At 49.0% G+C, this 20078-nt stretch overlaps 3 protein-coding genes across 3 annotated transcripts; 2 read left to right on the forward strand and 1 right to left on the reverse strand.

The window, feature by feature from the left end:
• Window positions 1-1033: 1033 nt before the first annotated feature.
• Window positions 1034-15653, forward strand: P2RX5 (purinergic receptor P2X 5; the record flags this gene model as incomplete). The annotated part of the gene is made up of 12 exons (XM_084299628.1): window positions 1034-1170; window positions 3452-3602; window positions 5031-5102; window positions 6424-6499; window positions 6855-6951; window positions 7422-7502; window positions 8243-8381; window positions 9079-9215; window positions 9920-10013; window positions 10552-10617; window positions 11355-11437; window positions 11875-15653. 12 exons carry the CDS (start codon window positions 1034-1036, stop codon window positions 11948-11950), a joined length of 1209 nt encoding a protein of 402 aa, XP_084155754.1. The 3' UTR covers window positions 11951-15653.
• EMC6 (ER membrane protein complex subunit 6) lies at window positions 15103-16289 on the reverse strand. The gene has a single exon (XM_084299629.1). The coding sequence runs from the start codon at window positions 15959-15961 to the stop codon at window positions 15623-15625; it is 339 nt and encodes a 112-aa protein (XP_084155755.1). The 5' UTR covers window positions 15962-16289; the 3' UTR covers window positions 15103-15622.
• Window positions 16290-16341: 52 nt separating this feature from the next.
• On the forward strand, window positions 16342-19862 carry TAX1BP3 (Tax1 binding protein 3). The gene is made up of 4 exons (XM_084299719.1): window positions 16342-16434; window positions 17559-17678; window positions 17984-18061; window positions 18312-19862. The coding sequence occupies exons 1-4, from the start codon at window positions 16396-16398 to the stop codon at window positions 18447-18449; spliced, it is 375 nt and encodes a 124-aa protein (XP_084155845.1). The 5' UTR covers window positions 16342-16395; the 3' UTR covers window positions 18450-19862.
• Window positions 19863-20078: the final 216 nt, after the last annotated feature.

Raw genomic sequence — 20078 nt, forward strand, 5'->3', positions numbered from 1 at the left:
GTAAGCCCTGCAGTTTACACCTGATACACACCTCATCTCTCTGACAAACACTCTGTAATGGATGCAGCCTCCTGGAGCAACCCCTGGGAGACATCTCCCATCAGTGCACGTGTGTGGGATCCCCATGGAGCGGGCACACTCCAGTTCAGGTCCCAGCTTGCTGCTGGAGCTTCTCTTGGTGAGGAAGGTCAGCTCTTTTAGCTCAGATGCTGGAAGATGCTGGCTAACTTCATTTTCCTCCTCAAAGCTCATTCTGTATCCTCCCTCCTTGGTTAAATAATAGTCATTTCATGTCCTTGACTAGGAATCATCTCTTGTAGTACTGGCTAGTAAACAACTCTCATCTCAGTGAGGACAAAATCCATTCCTCTCCCTTTGGTATTGCATCAGATGGTATGTTTTGTACCTAAATGCACCTAGCTCAGCACTCGCTGTGCATTTGGACGAGACTCGATGGTGATTGATCCCTTAATTACATGCAGAATTTATTAGTTTCTTAAATTGTTTTGTTTGTTTGTTTGTTTGTTTTGTGGGATGATGCAGTAGCCAGGCAAGTATTTTGAGTGGCTGTTAGGGACCCAAGCTCTCATTGCTCATGCAAATGCTTAAGAAATTAAAAACTTAACCAGGTGTTTTGCTACCATGTGAAGGCTGCAGGCAGGCTTTAATTCTTACCAGGGAGACACTGTGGCTCTGTCACCTTGAACGCCTTAACGTGGCTTCACGCTATAATGTGTCATTATAAACACCTGCCGACTGGGGGGAGAAAATGAAATGCAGGAGCAACACCGAGGTGGGGGCTTCCCCAGAGAATAACTCATCTGGAAAGCAGCCAGGGGAAGATATCGTGTTAGTGCAGCTGCCAGTTTCGAACCTGAGCGCTGCTGCCAGCGAGCAGCTGACAGGAGGGAGGAGATCAGCCGCTTGCTCGGAGGGGTTGGTGTGTCAGGTTGCCATGCAGAGCACGTGTGGGTAACGCAAGCAGCAAACGCTGCTCCCTGCTTCAGCCACCAGTGGGGAGCGAGCTGGGAGGATGGGGCAGGTGGCTTGGAAGGGTTTGTTCCTCTCGCTTTTTGATTATAAAACGGAGAAATACGTCATTGCAAAGAACAAGAAGGTGGGGATTCTCTACCGAGTGGTGCAGCTCTCCATCCTGGCTTACCTGGTGGGGTAAGAATTGCTCTGCGTGTGATGTGCTGCTGTGGTTGCCTTTGCTTGCTGTGTAGCGAGGAAGATTGATGTAGGGCGCTCTGCATACAGCGACAGCTCGCTGTGGCAGTGCGGATAGTTAGGTTTATTTATAACACTGCTGCTTTGTAATGTCTAATGAACTCATACCTGATTTTTCACCTGCTAGGGATTGCTAGATTCATCTCTACCTTCCCGATTAGTGCAGTGTTAAAAATAGAGCAAATGGCACTGGGGCTCTGTACTGCATTATTTAAGCCTTTATTTCTGTATTTGGTAGGAAAGCTGCCAAACCTTAATACTTGACTCACTGGAGACAATAGCATTTAGGGCCATGGTTGCTGAGTCTTGGGGCAAACCTGGCTTGTCTGCATGGCTGCATGACGTGCTCAAGTCTAAATGGGAGGGAACCAAGCACAAAGTGGCAAATGTCTTTGTGGGAGTGGGCTGCAGCAGCCAGGATTGTGGAGGATGAGGCAGTGTGCATGTCAGCTGCCTTGCATTTATTTCTGAGCTGGGCATGGAGATGGCTACACCATCGCTCAGAAAAGGCCCAGTTCTGCCAGAGAAGTGACATGTAACAAACACAACCGTACTCCTTGCAGCTTGCAGGCTGTGATGTGGGATTATCCAGCCTTCGTGAAGCCTCTGATGTTGCTTTTTGCATTTCTGGGGCTTTTCAGAATGTGATTCATAAGCCTCACCCTCACTGTCTGTGCTTTTGGGTCCCCTCACCTTTCTTTCACCTCATGTTTTCATCGATTAAATATAGCAGGGTCATTTTGGCATGCTGGGTTATTTATAGAAAGGTGTACAGTTTCAGAGCTTTACTTAGCAGGACAGAGATGGAGCCTCAGCAGCCTGGTATGTATTAGCTGCTGAAGGAGGAGTGCTGCAGATAAGGTTGCTGAGCACACATCCTCCATTCAGGAGGGACAGAGCAGGAAGCGACTGTGGATGTTCAGAGACTGCCTGGGCCATACAGGCTGTTTTCTTTCACAGGCACATGTTGCCTTCTGCAGACCTTTGGCACTGTCACCACTGGTGCCTGCGGTGCCTCCTCTGGGGCTGGGGCTTGCAGCTTTGTCCCAGAGGTGTTTTGCGTTAGCCTGCTGCCTGGCTGCTCGGTTGTGTACCTGTACCTGTTCGGAGGCTGGCTCGGGAGCTGTGTTCATCCAGTCCCTCTGGACTGATTGCATGTGGCTGCTGTTCCCTCCCAGATTCACTGAGGGACACTCCAGAGTCTCTTGTTAAGCCTTCCTAGGAGAGAAGAAGAGTGTTGTTGGAAAAAGGGTGGTGGATGTTTTTACTCAGGCTTGTCAGGCACAGCCTGTGTCAGTGCTGCCCAGCCCCGGAGATGGCTGCTTGTGCTTGCTGGGATGGTGCAGCCCAGGGCTGTGCACTGCAAAGGGGAGCTGTGCCAGCAGCTGCAGCCTGCGTCCCTCCCTCAAAACCTGCCCCAGCACCGTTAGCTTCTTCAGGGGTCTTGGTGATTCGTTGTCTTGGTAGGTGGTTTTGACAATGCTGTGCAGAAGCAGGAGACGTTTCATTTAACTCAGAGAGGTGTTCACCCTATAACAGGGAGTTCTTGCTGCTTCCAGTGGGAAGAAGTGAGTGAAGCCCTTCCGCGGGCTGTTCAGAGAGGAAACAGCTTTTCCAGGTGTGCTTTTGAGAAGCCCAGAGCACAGCCCTGGGTGCAGTCACGTTGTTACCATTGCACTGGCTTACAACAGATCCCGTATCCAGCTGAGAACACTCCCTGCAGATCTCAGTTAGCAACAGTCAGCTCTCCTGCTTGCATCGCATCTCCCCAGTTGTGACCTGTTGGTGGACTCATAGCATAACAGCAAGGTGTTAAAATGGGGTAGAATCATTCACTTGTGAAACCAACCACATTTTTCACTGCAACTTGCAAAAGCTTTTGTTATTTTTCACCTTGAGGAGCACAGAGCCCTGCTGTCCCCGCTTCCCACCAAGGTCACTGAGTATAGCACAGGATGTGGAGGCGGGAGGCTTGGTTTTACACCCACTAACCAGTTTCTACACCTTTCGCTGTGTAGGTGGTCTTGGTCCTTGGCATGCTGTAGATAAGAGCAGCTTGTGACTACTTCATTCTGAACCTGCAGTAGTAGTTACAGAGGGTTTGGTGTCATTCAAATATTTTGATCTGCTCTTGAGCAGTGTTTGGCCTTAGTGTAAACCTCGAGCTAACCTGTTTTCTGATGTTACTCACTAATGCTGCTGCCTGCTGTGTTCTTTGCAGGTGGGTGTTTGTTGTCAAGAAAGGCTATCAGGACACAGACACGTCCCTCCAGAGCTCTGTCATCACCAAGCTGAAGGGGGTGGCCTTCACCAACACCTCGGAGCTGGGGGAGAGGCTGTGGGATGTTGCGGACTATGTTATCCCTCCACAGGTTGGCATCACCCTGCTTCTACCGATCAGGGAGAAAAGCATGTTCCAGTGTGGGTGCTGGTGGAAAGGCTGAAGTGATATGCCCAGGTCTTTCCTGTGAATAATCAGGAGATTGGCCAGAAGAGAGTAGTTCTGTGCCTACTCTTAGGTCTTTCCTACAAATATGAGAGCAACCTTGTCTGTCTCGCAAAGGACAATACTTGGCAAACACAACCTGTCAGCGGAAGTCCCACGGATTTCAGTGGGACTGCTCAGCTGAACCTCCTTTCTTGGGCTGCAGCAGATGTGTGTGGGGCAGCCCAGAAGAGGTGGGAGATAGGGGGGGAAAAAATGTGGTGGAAATTGAGTGATACTTGACATGCATCCGGCTAAACCTGCCTCGCTTCGTTGGCTTGGACAGTGAGTTGTATAGCTGCTGCTTAAGGAGAAGAGACCAGCAGATGGGGCCTGCTATTGTGTTGGAAACTGCTGAACTGTGCTTGCTAGAGGCTGCTTGTTTGTGTGCTTCCCCTGCTAGCATCTGCCACGTGTGCATGAAAGGGCATGAGGGAAAATCGTGATTCTGTGCTGACGGGGCAGAAAGCTGTAAATTGAACAATTTACGTGTCTGTATGTAAGAATAAGGCTTCACCTTCTTTCTGCTGCATCCCTTGTTTGCTCAGATCTGTAGATTTGTGCTCTACATCTCCACCAGTTTTAGCATGCAGCCTTCCTGCCAGCTGTTGATTTCCAACCGACATGTGCTGTGCAGCTGGAAGGCCAGGCAGCAGGCTTGCAGTGCCTCTTGTGCAAGCTGTATGGGAGCCGTGGGACCCTTAGCAGGTAGCTGGTTGTGCATACCCAGAAATTAAATGCTGGCGTTGACCGGTATTTTAACTTGCCAGATGTTTCTTCTGTGACACAAGCACTGGTCTTTTTACTGGGAGTCCTTGTAGTGGGGCACACGGAGTAACTATAGCCAGCTCTGCCTCTGGGCTGGTGTGCCCAAATAACGCAGATATCTGGGCTACAGAACCAGGAACTCAAATGTGGCTGGGCAGCAAGGCTACAATATGGAATCCAGCACAACCATGGCAATGGTAGACCCTGGGCTCCCAGTGAAACACAGGAACTTCCATGGGCTGTGAGTGCCAGTGCAACACCGTAACCTGGGACAGCTGCAGCTTGCTGTGTTTTCAGCCCTCACCTGCTTTTTGTAACTGACTGATCACTGCACCTCCCTGTGCCAGAGCTTCCCCAGCTGTGTGAGTGACTGGCAATATCCAAATTCATCCAAATGACTACTCAGACAGAGCTCTGTTGCATCCCAGCTTGAAAAGCGCCAGGGGAGAGGGAAGTGTTACTGTTCTGCAGAGAATTGCATCTTTCTTGTAAGAGGTTCTCTAAAATAGGTTTTCTGACCCTTCTTGCTTTACTTTGTTTGTTCTAGGGTGAAAACGTCTTCTTTGTCATGACGAATCTGATTGTGACCCCAAACCAGAGGCAAGCCACGTGTCCTGAGGTAGGAAGAATTGAGCCCCCTGGCCCCCCGACCCCTACAAAATTGGGGGTAAGAACTGGCAGAGGACACTCGGGGAGCAGCGAATACGGGAAGGATAAAAGGCGAACGCTTTTTCTCTGTAGTATTACATCTCAGTTGGGAAAGTTGGACTGGTTACTGCAAACCTGGGAGGCTCAATCCTCTTAATTTCCAGAGGCACTGGTCATGTAGAGTCTTGCTTGACTTTAGTTGAAGGTGTTGGATGTCTGCCCAGCTGGAGATGAGACCAGAATAGGGATTATTTAGGGTCAGAAAAGGCCATGGGAAAACAACTTAGAGGTGACTAAGTCTGTTTACTGGTAAGGAGACTTTCTATGAGCCCCATCCTGCGAAGGGCTGAACATTCAGGCTTTCACTGCTTTCAGGACACTGTGAAGGTGCTTAGCACCTTCCAGAATGTGTCTTATGGGTCAAAAGCACAAGGTTTTAAACCCTGTCGTATTTAAATGACCTCTTTGGAGACATGGTTCATGGCTGGAGCCTGGGGGACGAGGATGCTGGCCATACAAGGAGTGTTGTCGGCATGCAGCAATGATTAATTTTCCTTATCACAAGCACAGGGGTAACCCAGGCCCAAGAGCACAGCTTGTTTGGTAAGGACACGGCTGTCCTCTAGTGGCTGCATTAACCCAGCATGCAGCCAAGAGAAGGGCAATTTTTGGACGCCCAGAACTTGTTGCTTAAATCAAAGATACCGTTACCTCCTAAGGTGAAGTACTGCGGTCTCCTGCTTATTTTTGGTGACTGGTAGGAAGTGATGCCTGGGTTTTTCCACTGCTTGTCCCTCTCCAGATTGAGCAGAGGCCAAAAGCAGGAAGTCTTAGCTAAAGTGTAGTGTTGCTGGCGCTGTGCTACTGCCAAGATATTTGCACCCAGCCTGCAGTTACTGCTTCAGCTGCGCATTTTTGCTGTTCACCATCTTGTAGATGATTCACCCTACAACAGCGTTACTTAATTACCCCTCTGAGTCAGTCTCAGGAGCATCACTGAACTGAATTAGCCTGGAGAGTGAGACTGGGATTTCCTGGAGTTTGTAGATTTATGCCCTCAGTGCTGGGCAGAACATTCCCATGCTTTGCTCACTGACCAAGCACCTGCTCCCAGCCAGGTTATGCATGAGCAGTGCGAGGTCTGGTGCAGCCCTTCTGTGTGGCTGCCTGCCCTCTCCTCTCCTGCCTGCTCAGGTGCCTCCTCAGCTTGTTTGTGCAGTGAAATGTGCGCAGCTCTGCTGCTGCCTCGTGTCCTGTCACAGGTCTCACTTCTGTCCTCTTCCACTTTGCAGAGTGTCAGCATTCCTGATGCCCTGTGTTACAAGGATGGGGACTGCCCGGCTGGGCAAGCAGTGGTGGCTGGCAACGGTAAGGAAGGGGGACCTCCTTCTGAACTGTTTCTGGTAGAGGCAGGTTACTTCAGAGACATTGGCCTGGTTTACAACCCAAGAGATCTCTGATTTCAGAGAGCAGCTATAACTATTTTCTTCGCTATCTTTCATTACGATTTTTGCCTTGTTTACAGCTCTGTGATGGCTAGACCAAAAGAACCCCAGGCTGCTCAGAGAAGCAACAAGAGAGTGGTTGTTCCAGCCGAGGGGCTCTTTCACAGCAGGGAGGAGGGCTTAGGGTGGCGGTGAAAAGCATGATTTTCATTTACCCCGTAGGCAAGGCGAGGCAGCGGCTGCTCTGTGTGACCATTTCTGTGCTGTCTGTGCTGCAGGAGTTAAGACTGGCCGTTGTTTGAAAGAAAGGGACAGCATCAGAGGGACTTGCGAGATATTGGCCTGGTGCCCAGTGGAGAAAAGATCCAAGCCCAAGTATGTGGCTGTCCTATGCTGTTTCCAAGCTCAAGTTGCTTGGCTTGTGTGTCATTCAGGGCAGTGTCTGGGTTCTCTCTGCTTGGATGTCTGCTTGAATGTCAGCTGTTCCAGTGCAGGAGGGAGCTCTGCTCGGCCCTCAGCGGGACTGGTCCTCTGCTCCCCTTGCTTTGCTCACTGGCTATCCCGGGGCGGTGTCCAGCTCTCAGTGCTCCCTCTCAGCCTGCATGCTCCTCACTAACAGCTTGGTGGCAGTGTGGGGTGAGTGGCGTGTCTGCCAGGGAAAGGGCAGAGCTGGGATCTGGTTGTGGAAGTGCAGAATCTGGCTGCTGAAGCTCTAAGCTCTGAGCAGAGGATGCACCCTGCAGAAGCACCACAGGATGGTACCTAGTTGTTTCTTAAAAGGCAATTCCAGTTAAACATGTGCACAGAGTACAAACGTAAATGTGGAACAAACTTTTCTCTTCCAGGAAACCACTTCTTGCCAGCGCAGAAAACTTCACTGTTTACATCAAGAACTCGATCCGGTTCCCCAAGTTTAAGTTCTCCAAGTAAGTGCAGGTGCTCGGAGGTCCCTGTATCCTCTCCATCACAGAGCCAGTAATCCTGATTTGCTCCATTGTCCTTCTCCTGCCTGAGGGATAGGATGAGAAAGTTAATGCCTCTTCTGAGGCACAGACTGTGTGAGAGTAAGTTGATAAGGTTATCCATCACCAAACGTGGTCTGTGGTGGCTCCTACAGCATGGGATGCAGCTGGGGAATGCTCCTAAGGCAACGGAGCTGCTCCTCAGACAGTGCATAGTCAGGTTTCTGAGCTGCTTCTGCTCCCAGATATTCCTCCTCTTCCATAAAAATGAATCTGTTTGCGTTTGCTGCTGCAGCTCTTGCTACAATAAGACGGAAAGAGGGTGTAGAAGGAAGTGTGGTTTTGCTGTTCTGCTGGGCTCAGCTAGACATTTCTAGTACCCTTATTTGTTAACCTGAGAAGAGCAAATGGTCCTGGAGCCCTCTATCAGCCTGCTCCATGCAAGGCCTTCTCTGAACCCAGATTCAGCTGACCTAGTCCCCAGCTAGCCTTTTTGTATGAGCTGACTGCTTTCCCTAGGCCAGCAGTAGACAAGCTCGCAGGGTGACAAAAAAAAAAAAAAAAGAATAGCTGGTGGTAAGGTGCCATTTCTGTTCTGCTTGTGGGATGCTGAAGAAGCCTTTTGTCTCTGCAGCCTTGGGGGTGTAGGCTGTGTAGGCAAGCAAAGAGGGACACAAGATGGCTTCCCCTCTTCCCACATGCAGGATGAATGTGCTGGCAACCGACAACGAGTCCTACCTGAAAAGCTGCCGCTACAGCACGGAGCATCCCTACTGCCCCATCTTCCTCCTGGGGAACATCGTCAGATGGGCCGGGAGCGACTTCCATGAAATGGCTTTGGAGGTAGGAGTGTGTTTTTCCAGCTCACTGTACTGCTCGCTGGGTGGCTGTGAGGCCCGGGGATCTGCCTCCCAACCAGGCTTGCAAGAAATAATGCTGGAAGAGATGTTTGGGTCAGGTTTCTGTTATTTAGGGCTGCTTAGAAAATGTTGCTTAAGATTACTAAACCACTGGCTTAGACCCAGAACTCTGGGATGTCAGTGGTGCTCCCCCTGCTCTGGAAACACCCCATAAGGTTGCCTTTGTGGGGAGAACCAGGTGAACAGGCCCATTTCTGCAGGGATGCCTGGGGTTGCAGTGCCAACCGGGCGGCAACCTGGATGTAGCACAGGACAGGGACATGGAGTCAGTCTGAGGCATCCTGGGGAGCACGGGGTGAGGAGTGCAGGCTTTGTGCTGGCTTTTGCACTTGTGAACTTTATCCCCGCATTAAAGAGCGTCTTCTCCACTGAAGGATGTTATAGGCACTTAATGAAATCGGGATGGGAAGCCACCTCCTGGGATCCCAGCACAAGCAAAACTAGGGTTGTGTGAAGAGTAATGTGATTATTATCGTAAGCTTAGTCTGTCCACAGTCGTGTGTCCAGAAATGCATCTGTTCTTGTCCCCAGGGAAAACTTGCCCTAGGATCTGACAAAGTTGAAGACAGACTGGTTGAACTAAGCTTAAAAAACTCACACTGTCTCTCTTTTTCGTTAAGGGTGGTGTGATAGGAATTCAGATTGAATGGAACTGTGATCTTGATAAAGCCCCTTCTGAATGTAATCCTCACTATTCTTTTAGCCGGCTGGATAACAAGTTTGCAGAAAAGTCTGTCTCTTCAGGGTACAACTTCAGGTGAGTAAAGAGGAGAATGTGATGCAGTACCCGCAGTCAGGCTGAGCTGGTCTGACTCACTGGTGCTGGAGGTTGGCAGCGAGGTAGTACCAGACTGGACTGTGCCAGGCACTGCCCCAGCCAGGCACACTGCTTCAGGGGAGGGAAGGAAGGAGGGAGGGAGTCATGCCCATGGCAAGCTCCTCACTTTCCAGGCACTTGCCCAAGCAATTATCCTCCGTGTGCTGCCTGCACCAGATTCCTGATGCATGCGCTGTAATTTCCAGCTTGAAAACCAAGATCATTTATGACCTCTGCCAGTCCCTTCATAACCGGTACTACCCACTGCTCCTCTGCCTGATTCCCAGTCAATTAACTGCCGGCAAGACCCATAGGTTCAGGCCATGGTATCCCTGTTGCAGTATGTTTCTTTTCCATATTCCACATGGCAATGGGAAAGGAACATCCAGAGAAGCTGCAACTCTGCTATAACCACGTGTAGATGCTTCCCAATCTGAGTGGCTTTCTGATACCATCAGCTAAGAAACACCCTGAGAAGTGCCTGACTTGATTGCCACTGGGAGACTTGGTGTGGGAACCAGGCTTGAAAGATAAAGCTGGTTTTGATAGAGGAATAGATCCGTTTGAACAGATGGGTGAACTCGGATGGGTTCTTGTGTGTGGGGACAGATGATGGAGTTAAAATCGGCATTGTTCCATTCCAGGTTTGCCAAATATTACCGGGATGCTGACGGGGTTGACTACCGGACACTCTTTAAAGCATATGGAATCCGTTTTGATGTGATGGTGAATGGCAAGGTGAGGTTCCAGGCCAGAGTATTTCTTAGCCTGGAGTGGGAGAAGGGGGGAGACGCTTCTCAGTGAAAGGGCAGCTTTGGGATGAGAACAGCTTCTCTGGCTTGTTGTAGGAAAGAGCTCTTGCCATTTATCTATGTGGAGCTAACTCTGCATAAGACAGGAAATGACCTGGAGTGCGGACAAGGTAAAGGTCAGCTGTCTGCATCTCTTACACCTAAAAACAGTCTCATGTAAAGTCCAGCAGATGCAAATTTTCCCCGGAGACTTGATTTCCACGTGCATGTGCTGGAGAAAGAGACGCCTAATCCAGAGATGACGCAAGTACAGAAATGCAGCCATGAGCAGTTGGCACTGAGACACAGACAGACCTTTAGCCTCGAAAATTGTTCACTGCGAATTTTTCTGTGGTTGTGCTCGCTGCTTGCTAACAAAACACACCCACAGGCACTAGTAGCTTCCCCTGTGTAATACCACACCCTTAAGTTTGTTTCTTGGATTGTGCTTTCACTGAATATTTCATGACCCGTTTTTCTTTTAGGCAGGGAAATTTAACATCATTCCCACCGTTATCAATATTGGTTCAGGGCTTGCTCTCATGGGGGCGGTAAGTTGGTGTATTTTCTTACAGTAACGTATTGGGACCCAGATCTGTCATTTAGCTGTTAGGGGGGTAAAATGGGACAATTTGTTTGTGTTTTCTCCAGCAGAGGCTTTGCTACTTCGGCTGCTCAGTCAGATGTATGTCTGTGTCCTGTCCTAAAGGCATTTGTATCTTGTAGTCTCCTACAAATTATTCTTCTTTAAGGTTAATTGTAATTTAGATCTGAACATACCCTTCTCTACTTTGAGATAAAACATGGTAGTGTAAAAAACCTGAACTGTGCTGGCTGACTTCAGCTCTGTTACCATGGAAAGGGCAAACACTGTGACAACTGTGATGTACTCAATTACTACACTCTGCTGGCCATAAAATACCCCAGACAGAGTTTTTCTCCATGCCTGCCCTCCAATTCTAATTATGCATTAGCTCTTGAGCTGAGATATTCTAGTGTCTAGTAGCTCACCTGTCAGCTCTGCCTGCATGATGCCTTTTCTGAAAGATCTACGCACCTAGAGACAAAACAAAGGCATCAAAGGGAATTTGGAGCAAGGATGAGTAACTGCAGGCCCAGCACATTACCCAGGAGGAGAGCTTGTTGAATGTTATGCAGCCTGGGGGAGTTTGGGGTGGGGGACAGCAGTGTCCCTGTGGGGAGATGGGTTTGCTCCATGACAAATGTCATTGTTACAGGCCATGATGAATTCTTTCTGTTTTTTGTTTGTTTGTTTCTTTTTTTGCAGGGAGCTTTCCTTTGCGACCTGGTGCTGCTGTATCTGATTAAAAAGAGTAACTTTTATCGAGGCAAGAAGTATGAGGAAGTAAAGTAAGGAGGCTTGGCTTTTCTGTTTAAATGTAATGGCTTTATTGTCATGACTAATAGAAATAGGAGGAGATACGGGAATGCAGTAAACTTTAATGGCAAACAAAGGCGAGTTCCAGGAAATTATATTCCTCCAAATGAGTTTAGCCAAGTTACTCCCTCCCTCATTCATCGCTGCAGTTAGCTGGGAAACGAGGGAAGCTGCTGTATCGTGGTTGGTCTATAAATGGCCTTGCACTGTCAGTCCATAATGACTGCAGATGGAATTGGGACAGCTCCAAGGGCTCCAGAGCCTCATAAAACTGAGAACTGGAGCTTTAGGTGTGACAGCCTTTGTGGTAAGGTGTGGTAAGGCCTGGCTGGGAACCTCTTCTCTGTGTTGCCTCCTGAAACGGTAGTAGCCTGCTTGCCTTTTCTGTCTTCCTTGCTTGTCTCCTCAGGTCCAGTTCCAGGAAATCATTATCTAGCCCTACTCTGAATGGGAATCAGAGCCCTGACCAACTCGGTGGGCTCTAGGCACAGTGATGGGGCCGTCAGCTGGAATCACGTTCCAGGAAAACCACACAGGTGTGAGATGACGCTGGGACTGGGAAGTGGAGATACCCAGATGAGATCTACCATCTATTATTGGGATTCCCAGAGGAAAAGAAATCCTTTACAGAACACCCTTCTTTCCCTAAGACATTCTCTGGTATCCTGAGCTTGCAACACCTGTGTCATCACTATGGATTTATAAGACTATTTTATAAGACGAAAAAGAAGGCACCAAATGAATGTTTTTATATTTATGAATAGATATATCTGTACCTATGTTAATAGCCAGCATTATCCTGTGGCTGTGCTTTGCTTTTAAGTGCTAAAGAGCGGTGATGTGAAACACCAGTGACATTTTGAGGAGGGTTGAGGCCAAGAATCAACCCGTCTCCTGCTCCACTGGTTTGCAGCCACAGCTTCCAACTCCCGCTTTTGTTATTTGCAAGATTAGATGTAAAGCAGCAGGACTGCTCATGTCAGGAAGTGCAAGGAAATGCAACATTTCAGCAACCCTCAGAGCCCAGAAGAAAGTGGTTTAGTATCCTACACCACCCAGGCCGAGTGGGCCTGTTTTGGAGCAAGGGGCAGGTGCTTTCACTGCTGTGTGTTGTAACCGCCAGGGCTGGAAGCAGAGCTCCTCCAGGAAAAGCCTTTACAACAGCTGCCACAAGGTGCTCTGCTCCTCTCTCCTGGGAGCGTCAGGAGACTGAGCCTGCCACAGCTCTGAGTGGGAATCGATTTCAGCCATGGCTGGGTCCCAGCTACCTCATCTGCTACCCAGATTCTCCGTTTGTAGTTAACCAGATAACCAACCAGTATTTTAGAGCACAGGGAAGGCAACATGTGCGGAGGGGTATTTTGAAGCAAGATAGGGACAGGTGTTTTTGTGGTTGATGGGAAGGGTTTTAGCATACTTAAAAAAATGGTGCTGGGAATATGTGCATGGAGATGGTTCTCCCTTCTTTGCTTAGTGCCTGGTTTCATTTGCTAGTGATTGTGCTTTCTGTATTGCTTACTAATTGCTCACGGTGGAGAGAGATCTGGAAGGGGCACTTCATGCTTCTGCCCTGTTTTGTAGTACCCTGAAAGTACTGCCAGTACTGTGGAGATTGAAAAGGGGAGCTGTCAGGTAAAACAGACTTTGCCAGCTTCTTCCAAATAGACCAACAGGAAGTAAAAATAGAAGACAGATGTCCACTATTTCAACACTTTGGTATCTTTCAAGAGCCACTGGCGGTTTGTTATTTCGCAAGATAAAGTTAAGTAACGGCAGCCCATTTTGTGAATTTATGCTCAAGTGGGGCTGCAACTACTCTAAGATGAAAATTAATAATAATAGCATTGCTTTCCTTTAAAGTTGGCATTTGTTTGAGCTAGCAGGAACTGACTCACCAGCTCCTGAAGACGGTAGGTGAATGTTCCTGTCCTTGACGTATTGGTCCTTTCACTTCAAGCCTCTGCACCATGGCTTGGCACAAACTGATCAGTGTTCTGTAAATGCCACTGGTCACCATTAGCCAGTTGTTCTGATAAGGGTGTTTCCATCCACTCTTTGACTATCAAGATTTAAAGGGCTCCTGCTGCAGCACCCTTATGTATTGTCAGGACAGGTGTAGAGAGGATTACAGCAGCATTACAGAAGGCTGCTGTGATCTGTTACACACAGGGAAACAGCGAGCCCCACCTACCTCTGCTTTAACTTCTCTGAAGTGATTACTCCGAGACTGACTCTAAATGAGAACTCACCTGTGTTAGCAGTGGCAAAGTCTGAACTCAGTCATTGGTAGCAAACCCCACCCAGTCTCGTTCACTCCCTCTGCTCCTGCTAAGTAAATATTAACTAGTCTAACATGTAGCTATAAATGGAGTTAAACACTGGAGATAAAGTAATTTAGGATGAGCTATGTACCTCTGATGCTACAGTTACAGCCAAAATATCTCTAGGCAAACATGAGTCACCCTGTGTACAAGGGACAGGCCCCCCTAGGCAGCCTTTTGAAACTACCACACTAGTGAAACAGCTCAGAATTTTGGCTGTCAGGGCTTCATTCTGTTTAAGTAATTGCTAGATGGTGAAACACATGGCGAAGGCCAAGGCATCACTGAGACCGAATAGCTCATCCTAACAGTAAAGCTGACTGTTCTACTGAAGTCAGTGCTTCAACTTGACAAAACAGACCAAAGCTATTTCCTGAATTTAAGTCTTTGGGGGGCTTTAGCACCCCAGAATTCACTAGAATGTTTTTCCCTTCTTTATACTGTTCATTTAATGCAATTTGCACAATTGTGATTAATAAAACCACCAGACTTCTCCTTAGGAGCTTGTTTCTTGAGCTTGATTTTTCTTTTTTAATTTGATGTACAGCAATAAACTGTCAATTTAGGGCAATGCTCTCTAAGATGCTCTGTAAAACATGGTCTCTAGGTTGCACATACCCGTTTCCCTTTGTCATACGTACTTATGTTAAGCAATTCAAGTAAGAGTCTAGAAAGTATTTCAATGGTGCAGGTGTTTAAAAGATATTCATTAATGCATGAAAAGTGGTGGCTGTTTTCTCATGGTATGAATCTGCCAAAGCATACAACTGAGGGGATTGAAAATGTGACCTCCCCCCAAAAAGATACCCAACTGAAGCAGTGTTTATAGTTTCAGATCCACCTTTTTGTATAACTCTGCATTTCACCAGAACTTGACTCTTCTGTAAAGTATCTTTGAATACAGAATCTAATGTTTTAAAACCTTTGTGTAACAAACCATTAATCTTTTATAATGGTCTGGTAAGGCAGTGATGGCCTCAGTTAACCAGATGAAGCAGCGTGGGGTTGTGGAAGAAAATACACAACAAAACCCAGCGGTTGTGCAAGTGTGATTGCTAGCTGTAGGTGAGAGGCTCCAAGCACTGTTTGCACAAGCAGCTCTAGAGCAAAGACACAGCACCTCTGTAGTGGGTGATCAAATTGTCCTTTCTGTCCCTACCAAACATGGCACCACATCACACTGCTCAGTCGCAGGAATCCTAATACTTGAACAAGCCTAAACTAGCAGGTAATGACACCGTGTGCACTGTGGTGCCTGTATTTCATTGGACACAACGGCATTAACAGCATCACTTAGCGACTTCTGTCCATGCCAGTGAAGAGTCTCCACGACAATGTCATTTATTTATAAGGTGTAAATACAGCAACTGTGGAAGGTAACATTTGCACTAGCAACTCAAATACATTTCTGTATCAAACCTTTACATACAGTTAATTACATGCTGCTGTGAAACATTTCCCTGTGTCAGTGGATTATTTTTAGAGTGCTGTTATAGCTGGGCAGGCAGCAACTAGAGAAGGGGGGTAATTGGTATTTTTATCCAAAACGCTGAGGATACAAGGAACTAAAGTAATCAGAATCTGCAGATGTGACCGCAATTAAGGACAGAAATTGTTCTTCAGCCACCGAATATCCATGGGAGGCATCCGAGCGCTCTCGCACGCCGTTTAATTAGCACAGTACAACCGATTCATTCGTACTTGGACGTAATTTACTGACGGTGTTGACGACACGAGCGATGAACAACGGTTTAGGTGAGCTGGCCGAGGCGCTGGGGGTGACTTTTGGCGACCGTCCTCCCGCTCCGTTGCAGGCCCCCGCGGCTCCCGGCCGCTTCAGTAGACGTGCACCATGCCGTAGAGGAAAGTCCAGAAGAGGACGTAGGTGAAGAGCCCTCCGATGAGCCCCCCGGTGAACAGCGGCCGTCGCGACTTGAAGTACTTGTTCCACCGGCGGCCGGCCTTGAGCACCAGGAGCACGGAGAGCAGGACGGAGGCCAGGAAGTAGAAGACGAAGCCGTGCAGCCCACTCAGCCCCAGGATCCCGGCGGTGGCGCCCGACAGGGCCGACACCGACGTGCGGCAGTAGTCCAGCACGGCCGCGTTGCCCCTCACGGCCGCCTCGCTGATGAACTGCGGCCCCTCGCGCCTGGCGGCCGCCGCCGGAGCGGCCATGGCTCCGCGCCCGGCTCCGGGACGAGGCTGCGGGGGACGCACGGACACGGCCGCGGGGCTGGGCGCGCCTCAAGGCCGCGCTCCCTCAGGAGCCGCCCTCAGGAGCCCGGCTCCGTCCCCCGGCGCCCTCCCGCTCCGCCCCGTACCTCACGCCCGGCTCCGCGCCGCTCCGCGGGGCCCCGCGCCGGGCCGTGGCCGTGCCCCTGGCGGCTCCGCTCCCTCCCTGCCGGGGGTCAGCGCTCGGAGCACGGCGCCGCGGGGCCCGGAGCCGCCCGCCCGCCCCGCCGGAAGCTGCCGGCGGCCATCTTAGCGCGGGGGCCGCCGGGGCGAAGCGGGGCCGGGCCCCGCGGCGGGGCGGGGCGGGGCGGGGCGGGGCCGGGCGAGGCTTTTGTTCGGGCGGCGGCGGCGCCGGGAGCGGGGTCGGGGCTGAGGCGATGTCGTACGTGCCGGGACAGCCGGTCACCGCCGTCGTGGTGAGGCGTGGGACGGGGGCTGCGATGGGGAGGGGGGGACCCTGAGGGGAGCCGGCACCAGGCAGGCACCGAGCGGAGCGGAGCGGGGCCCGGCCCGGCGCGATCGCTTCTCGGCCCCTCAGGGTGGGGCCGGGGCCGTGCCGGGAGCTCCCCGGGCCCGGAGCCTTGGGCTGGTGGCCGAGGGGGGAGGTGGTGGAGAGCGGCTGCGGCTCGTTAATTGTCTTTTACAGCGCGCTAATTGCCGTAATGGGAGCAGCGCGAGCGAGGCCTTTTGGTGGTTCTTCCCCCGGTTCGGATACAGCCGAGTGTCGCTGCCCGGGGCGGCTCCACCGCTCACACAGCCCGGGGGGCGCAGGCTCGGGGCCGCCTCGCCCCGCACTTTGCGCCCTGCTGGAGGTGCTCAGGGAGAGCCCCCGAGTGGTTGCTGCCTGAGTTGGGGCCGCGGCTTTTTGTGTCAGCGCAAGAACCGCAGAAGCTGGCAGCTGTACAGTCAAGGGGAGCATTTGTCAGATGCCTGCGGTCACCAGACAGCGAGGAACCGATCTCTGGATTGCAGCAGCGTTGATAACTTATCCATCCCACTAACAGGCTGCTATTCTCACCGATAGGGCGAGGCAGGAATGGGAGGCACTCTGATAAAAGCTAAGATGAGTCTAGATACAAGTGACTATTCGTCAGCAAGACCTGACTCATGTTTAAGGAGATCTGCTCCCTTTTTAATGTTTTCCCCCTTGTTCCTCAGGGCAGGGGTAACACAGCGACTAGGCACTGGGCTGTACAATGGCACAACAGCCCTTGTACTTGCAGATCCCCTCCTGTTCTGCTGTTTGGGTTAGGGCTGAGAACAGCTCAGAGCCAACTGTTGTCACTGCAAGGCTGTGTGCAGCTGACAGATGACAAGTGCTATGTGATAGTTCTGTGCTGCCAGCAGGTTTTAGAGCTGTTTGCTTACCCTGTGCAGGTTTGACAGATAGCTATTACTCTCACAAGGCTGTCATACAGCCTTCTCTCCTAGAGCTACTCAAGGCTTATGGTATCTCTGATAGCTCAGTGTAACTAGGTCTTAAGGTTACTTGTGATTCATCTCAGTGCTCACAGTACTCTATTTTATCTTCTCTTTTTAGCAAAGAATTGAAATACATAAGCTTCGCCAAGGTGACAACTTGATTCTGGGATTCAGCATCGGAGGTGGAATCGATCAGGATCCTACTCAAAATCCTTTCTCTGAAGATAAGACTGACAAGGTCAGAGGCTGATTGCTATAAAAAACAATTAGGCTGAGCAAGCACTATTGCAGTGCATCTGTATTCTGCCCTCTAACGCAGTTGACTAAAGTTAGTGTTGTTATCCTTTGAAGGCTAAGCTTGTGTTTAACTTACCCAGCTCTCCACCTTTTATTCTCTCCAGCACTGCACAAACCTGTTCTTAGCTAGAATCCTGTAATCTTAACTAGAATCCTGCAACGTGCTACAAAGCATTTCTGCATTGCCAGTGGAACAGCCCTTCCATAAGGGCTATTCATAGTAACACTCAATTCTTGTTTTTCCAGGGCATTTATGTAACAAGGGTGACAGAAGGAGGCCCAGCAGAAGTTGCAGGACTTCAGATTGGCGATAAGATCATGCAGGTAAACAGCAAGTTAAGACAAGTACTGATCCAGTACCAGGTACACACTTCCAGCAAGCTTCTGCTGGGAAAACTTCTGTCTTCAGAGTACTTTCTGGGGCAGTTTGTACAGCTTACAAATAAACAGAGTAGTGGCGTAAGAGTGATGTACTAGATATACTTACAGGACACCTGTAAGTCCCTATAGTCTTGCCCTAGCTTACTTTAAGACTTGCTCTTTGCCTGCTGAAGCCTTTTATGTGCTTTCCTAGGTGAATGGCTGGGATATGACAATGGTGACCCATGACCAAGCTAGGAAGAGGCTGACAAAAAGAAATGAAGAAGTGGTGCGGCTGCTGGTGACCAGGCAATCTCTGCAGAAAGCTGTGCAGCAATCCATGCTGTCCTAATCAATCATGAAGTTGGGGAGGGGTTGGGGAGGGAGATGCATAGACTGGATATCAAGCAAGGGAGCAAAGGCTAGAGCTGAACAGGTTGTCTGGAAGGAATATATGTTCCTAACTGTGGTAAACACTACTCATACTTTCTCTGGTGTAATTGACAATAGTTAAACTTTAGAGAAGCACTCTGAGGGGACTAGTCTTCCCTGCAGGTACACGGGAAGGCTTTGTAATAGTCATGGCTTTCAGGAGGACAGGGCAAACCATATTATTTAAGGAAAAAACTGGAGAAGCCTCAATTTTGACGGGATTTTTCTGGAGCACAAAGGTTTCCTGTTCCAACAGGAATTTGGTTTCTGCCAATTAAGATAAGAGGCTTTTGCTGTGCTTATGCTTTTAAAAGTGAGCTGCTGTGTCCTCCCATGCTATCAAGTTAAAATGCCAGGATTAAGAGTTGCACACTGCTGTGGGGAAGAGCACTGTACTGATGTCACACTGTGTGTTAGGTAGACAGAGCTTGCTGAAGGGTTTGGGGGCATTATGGCTTACTGTCAAGACTTCTGGTACAGAGCAGCCTCTTCAGACAAAAAAGCTAAGTAACAGTTACTAATACCTGAGTTAGTTTTAGTGCATTTCACAGGTATTAAAGAGTTCTAGACACTACAGTTCAGCTTCACTGTCAGAGAGAACTTGATTCTCTTTGTTCACAAGTAATTTGTAACATCAAATCAAGTTTAAGTAAAAAAAACACTATGGAAAAGAAAACGCTGTTGCTGAACTTACCAAGAGAGCTGCTTGTATCCAGAGTCTTCAGTTCTTCATTCCACTTGCATCAGACTATCAGGGGGTAGATTTTGGTCTCTCTTCCAGAAGACTGTTCAAATCACTGATTTATTGATTGAAAAGATGAATATGCCAGTAACTTGTCAAAGTGCCTCTTGACCAAATTTAAATTTCTGGTAAGCTACTGCGTTGTTTAAATCAACATGCCACAGGATTTAAGATTTTTGCTGCACCACTGAGTTAATTACCTGGCTTCCTAGTGGTTTAATTAGCTAAAACCTGGCATTCTTAATCCACCTCAGTTTATACATATCTGTACTTTCCTTAAGCAGTCTTCAGGTAAGCTTGTAAATAGAACATGAGGAGGGGGCAGTCTAACTTATTCAGTTCGTTACTGCTGTGCTATTTACATATGTTGTATCAGTCTCAGACTTCTGTACACACCAGCAGATGCCTACTTACCATTTTTATATCTATTTGAATTACTTTAGTACTGCTTTTGAATTTTGTAACTTAAGAATTCAGCGGTAAGTTTTAAGGCTTTCAAGTTGAAGTTATTTTTGTTACTGTAAAGATACACTCCTATTTGTACTGCTATTTCACATGATTTTACACACAATAAAACAGAGTTGGATTACCTGTGCTGTTCCCCTTTACATTGAAGGACTGCCATATCACTTGAATGCCTCCACCTGAGACCTCTTTTCTGGCTCAAAGTGGATTGTGGTCCTACATCAATACAAAGCATTCAAGTATTTGTTAGATTCCCCTCAAGTGACTTTAAAAGGTTCTAATGCTTACCTTGATCTCTACCTGCAACACACCACATGCAGTTACAAAGTAGCACAAGAACAA

Source organism: Netta rufina (assembly GCF_964035555.1).
Source record: "Netta rufina genome assembly, chromosome: 21".
Classification (NCBI taxonomy): Eukaryota; Metazoa; Chordata; class Aves; order Anseriformes; family Anatidae; genus Netta; species Netta rufina.

What these genes read in the sequence shown, in the direction of transcription:
- EMC6 (XM_084299629.1), bottom strand. Translation starts at nt 15,961, where the DNA reads ATGGCCGCTCCGGCGGCGGCCGCCAGGCGCGAGGGGCCGCAGTTCATC.
- TAX1BP3 (XM_084299719.1), top strand. Translation starts at nt 16,396, where the DNA reads ATGTCGTACGTGCCGGGACAGCCGGTCACCGCCGTCGTG. An exon ending in AGCCGGTCACCGCCGTCGTG is followed by an intron (nt 16,435 to 17,558) that starts GTGAGGCGTGGG and finishes TTCTCTTTTTAG; the next exon opens with CAAAGAATTGAAATACATAA. An exon ending in CTGAAGATAAGACTGACAAG is followed by an intron (nt 17,679 to 17,983) that starts GTCAGAGGCTGA and finishes TTGTTTTTCCAG; the next exon opens with GGCATTTATGTAACAAGGGT.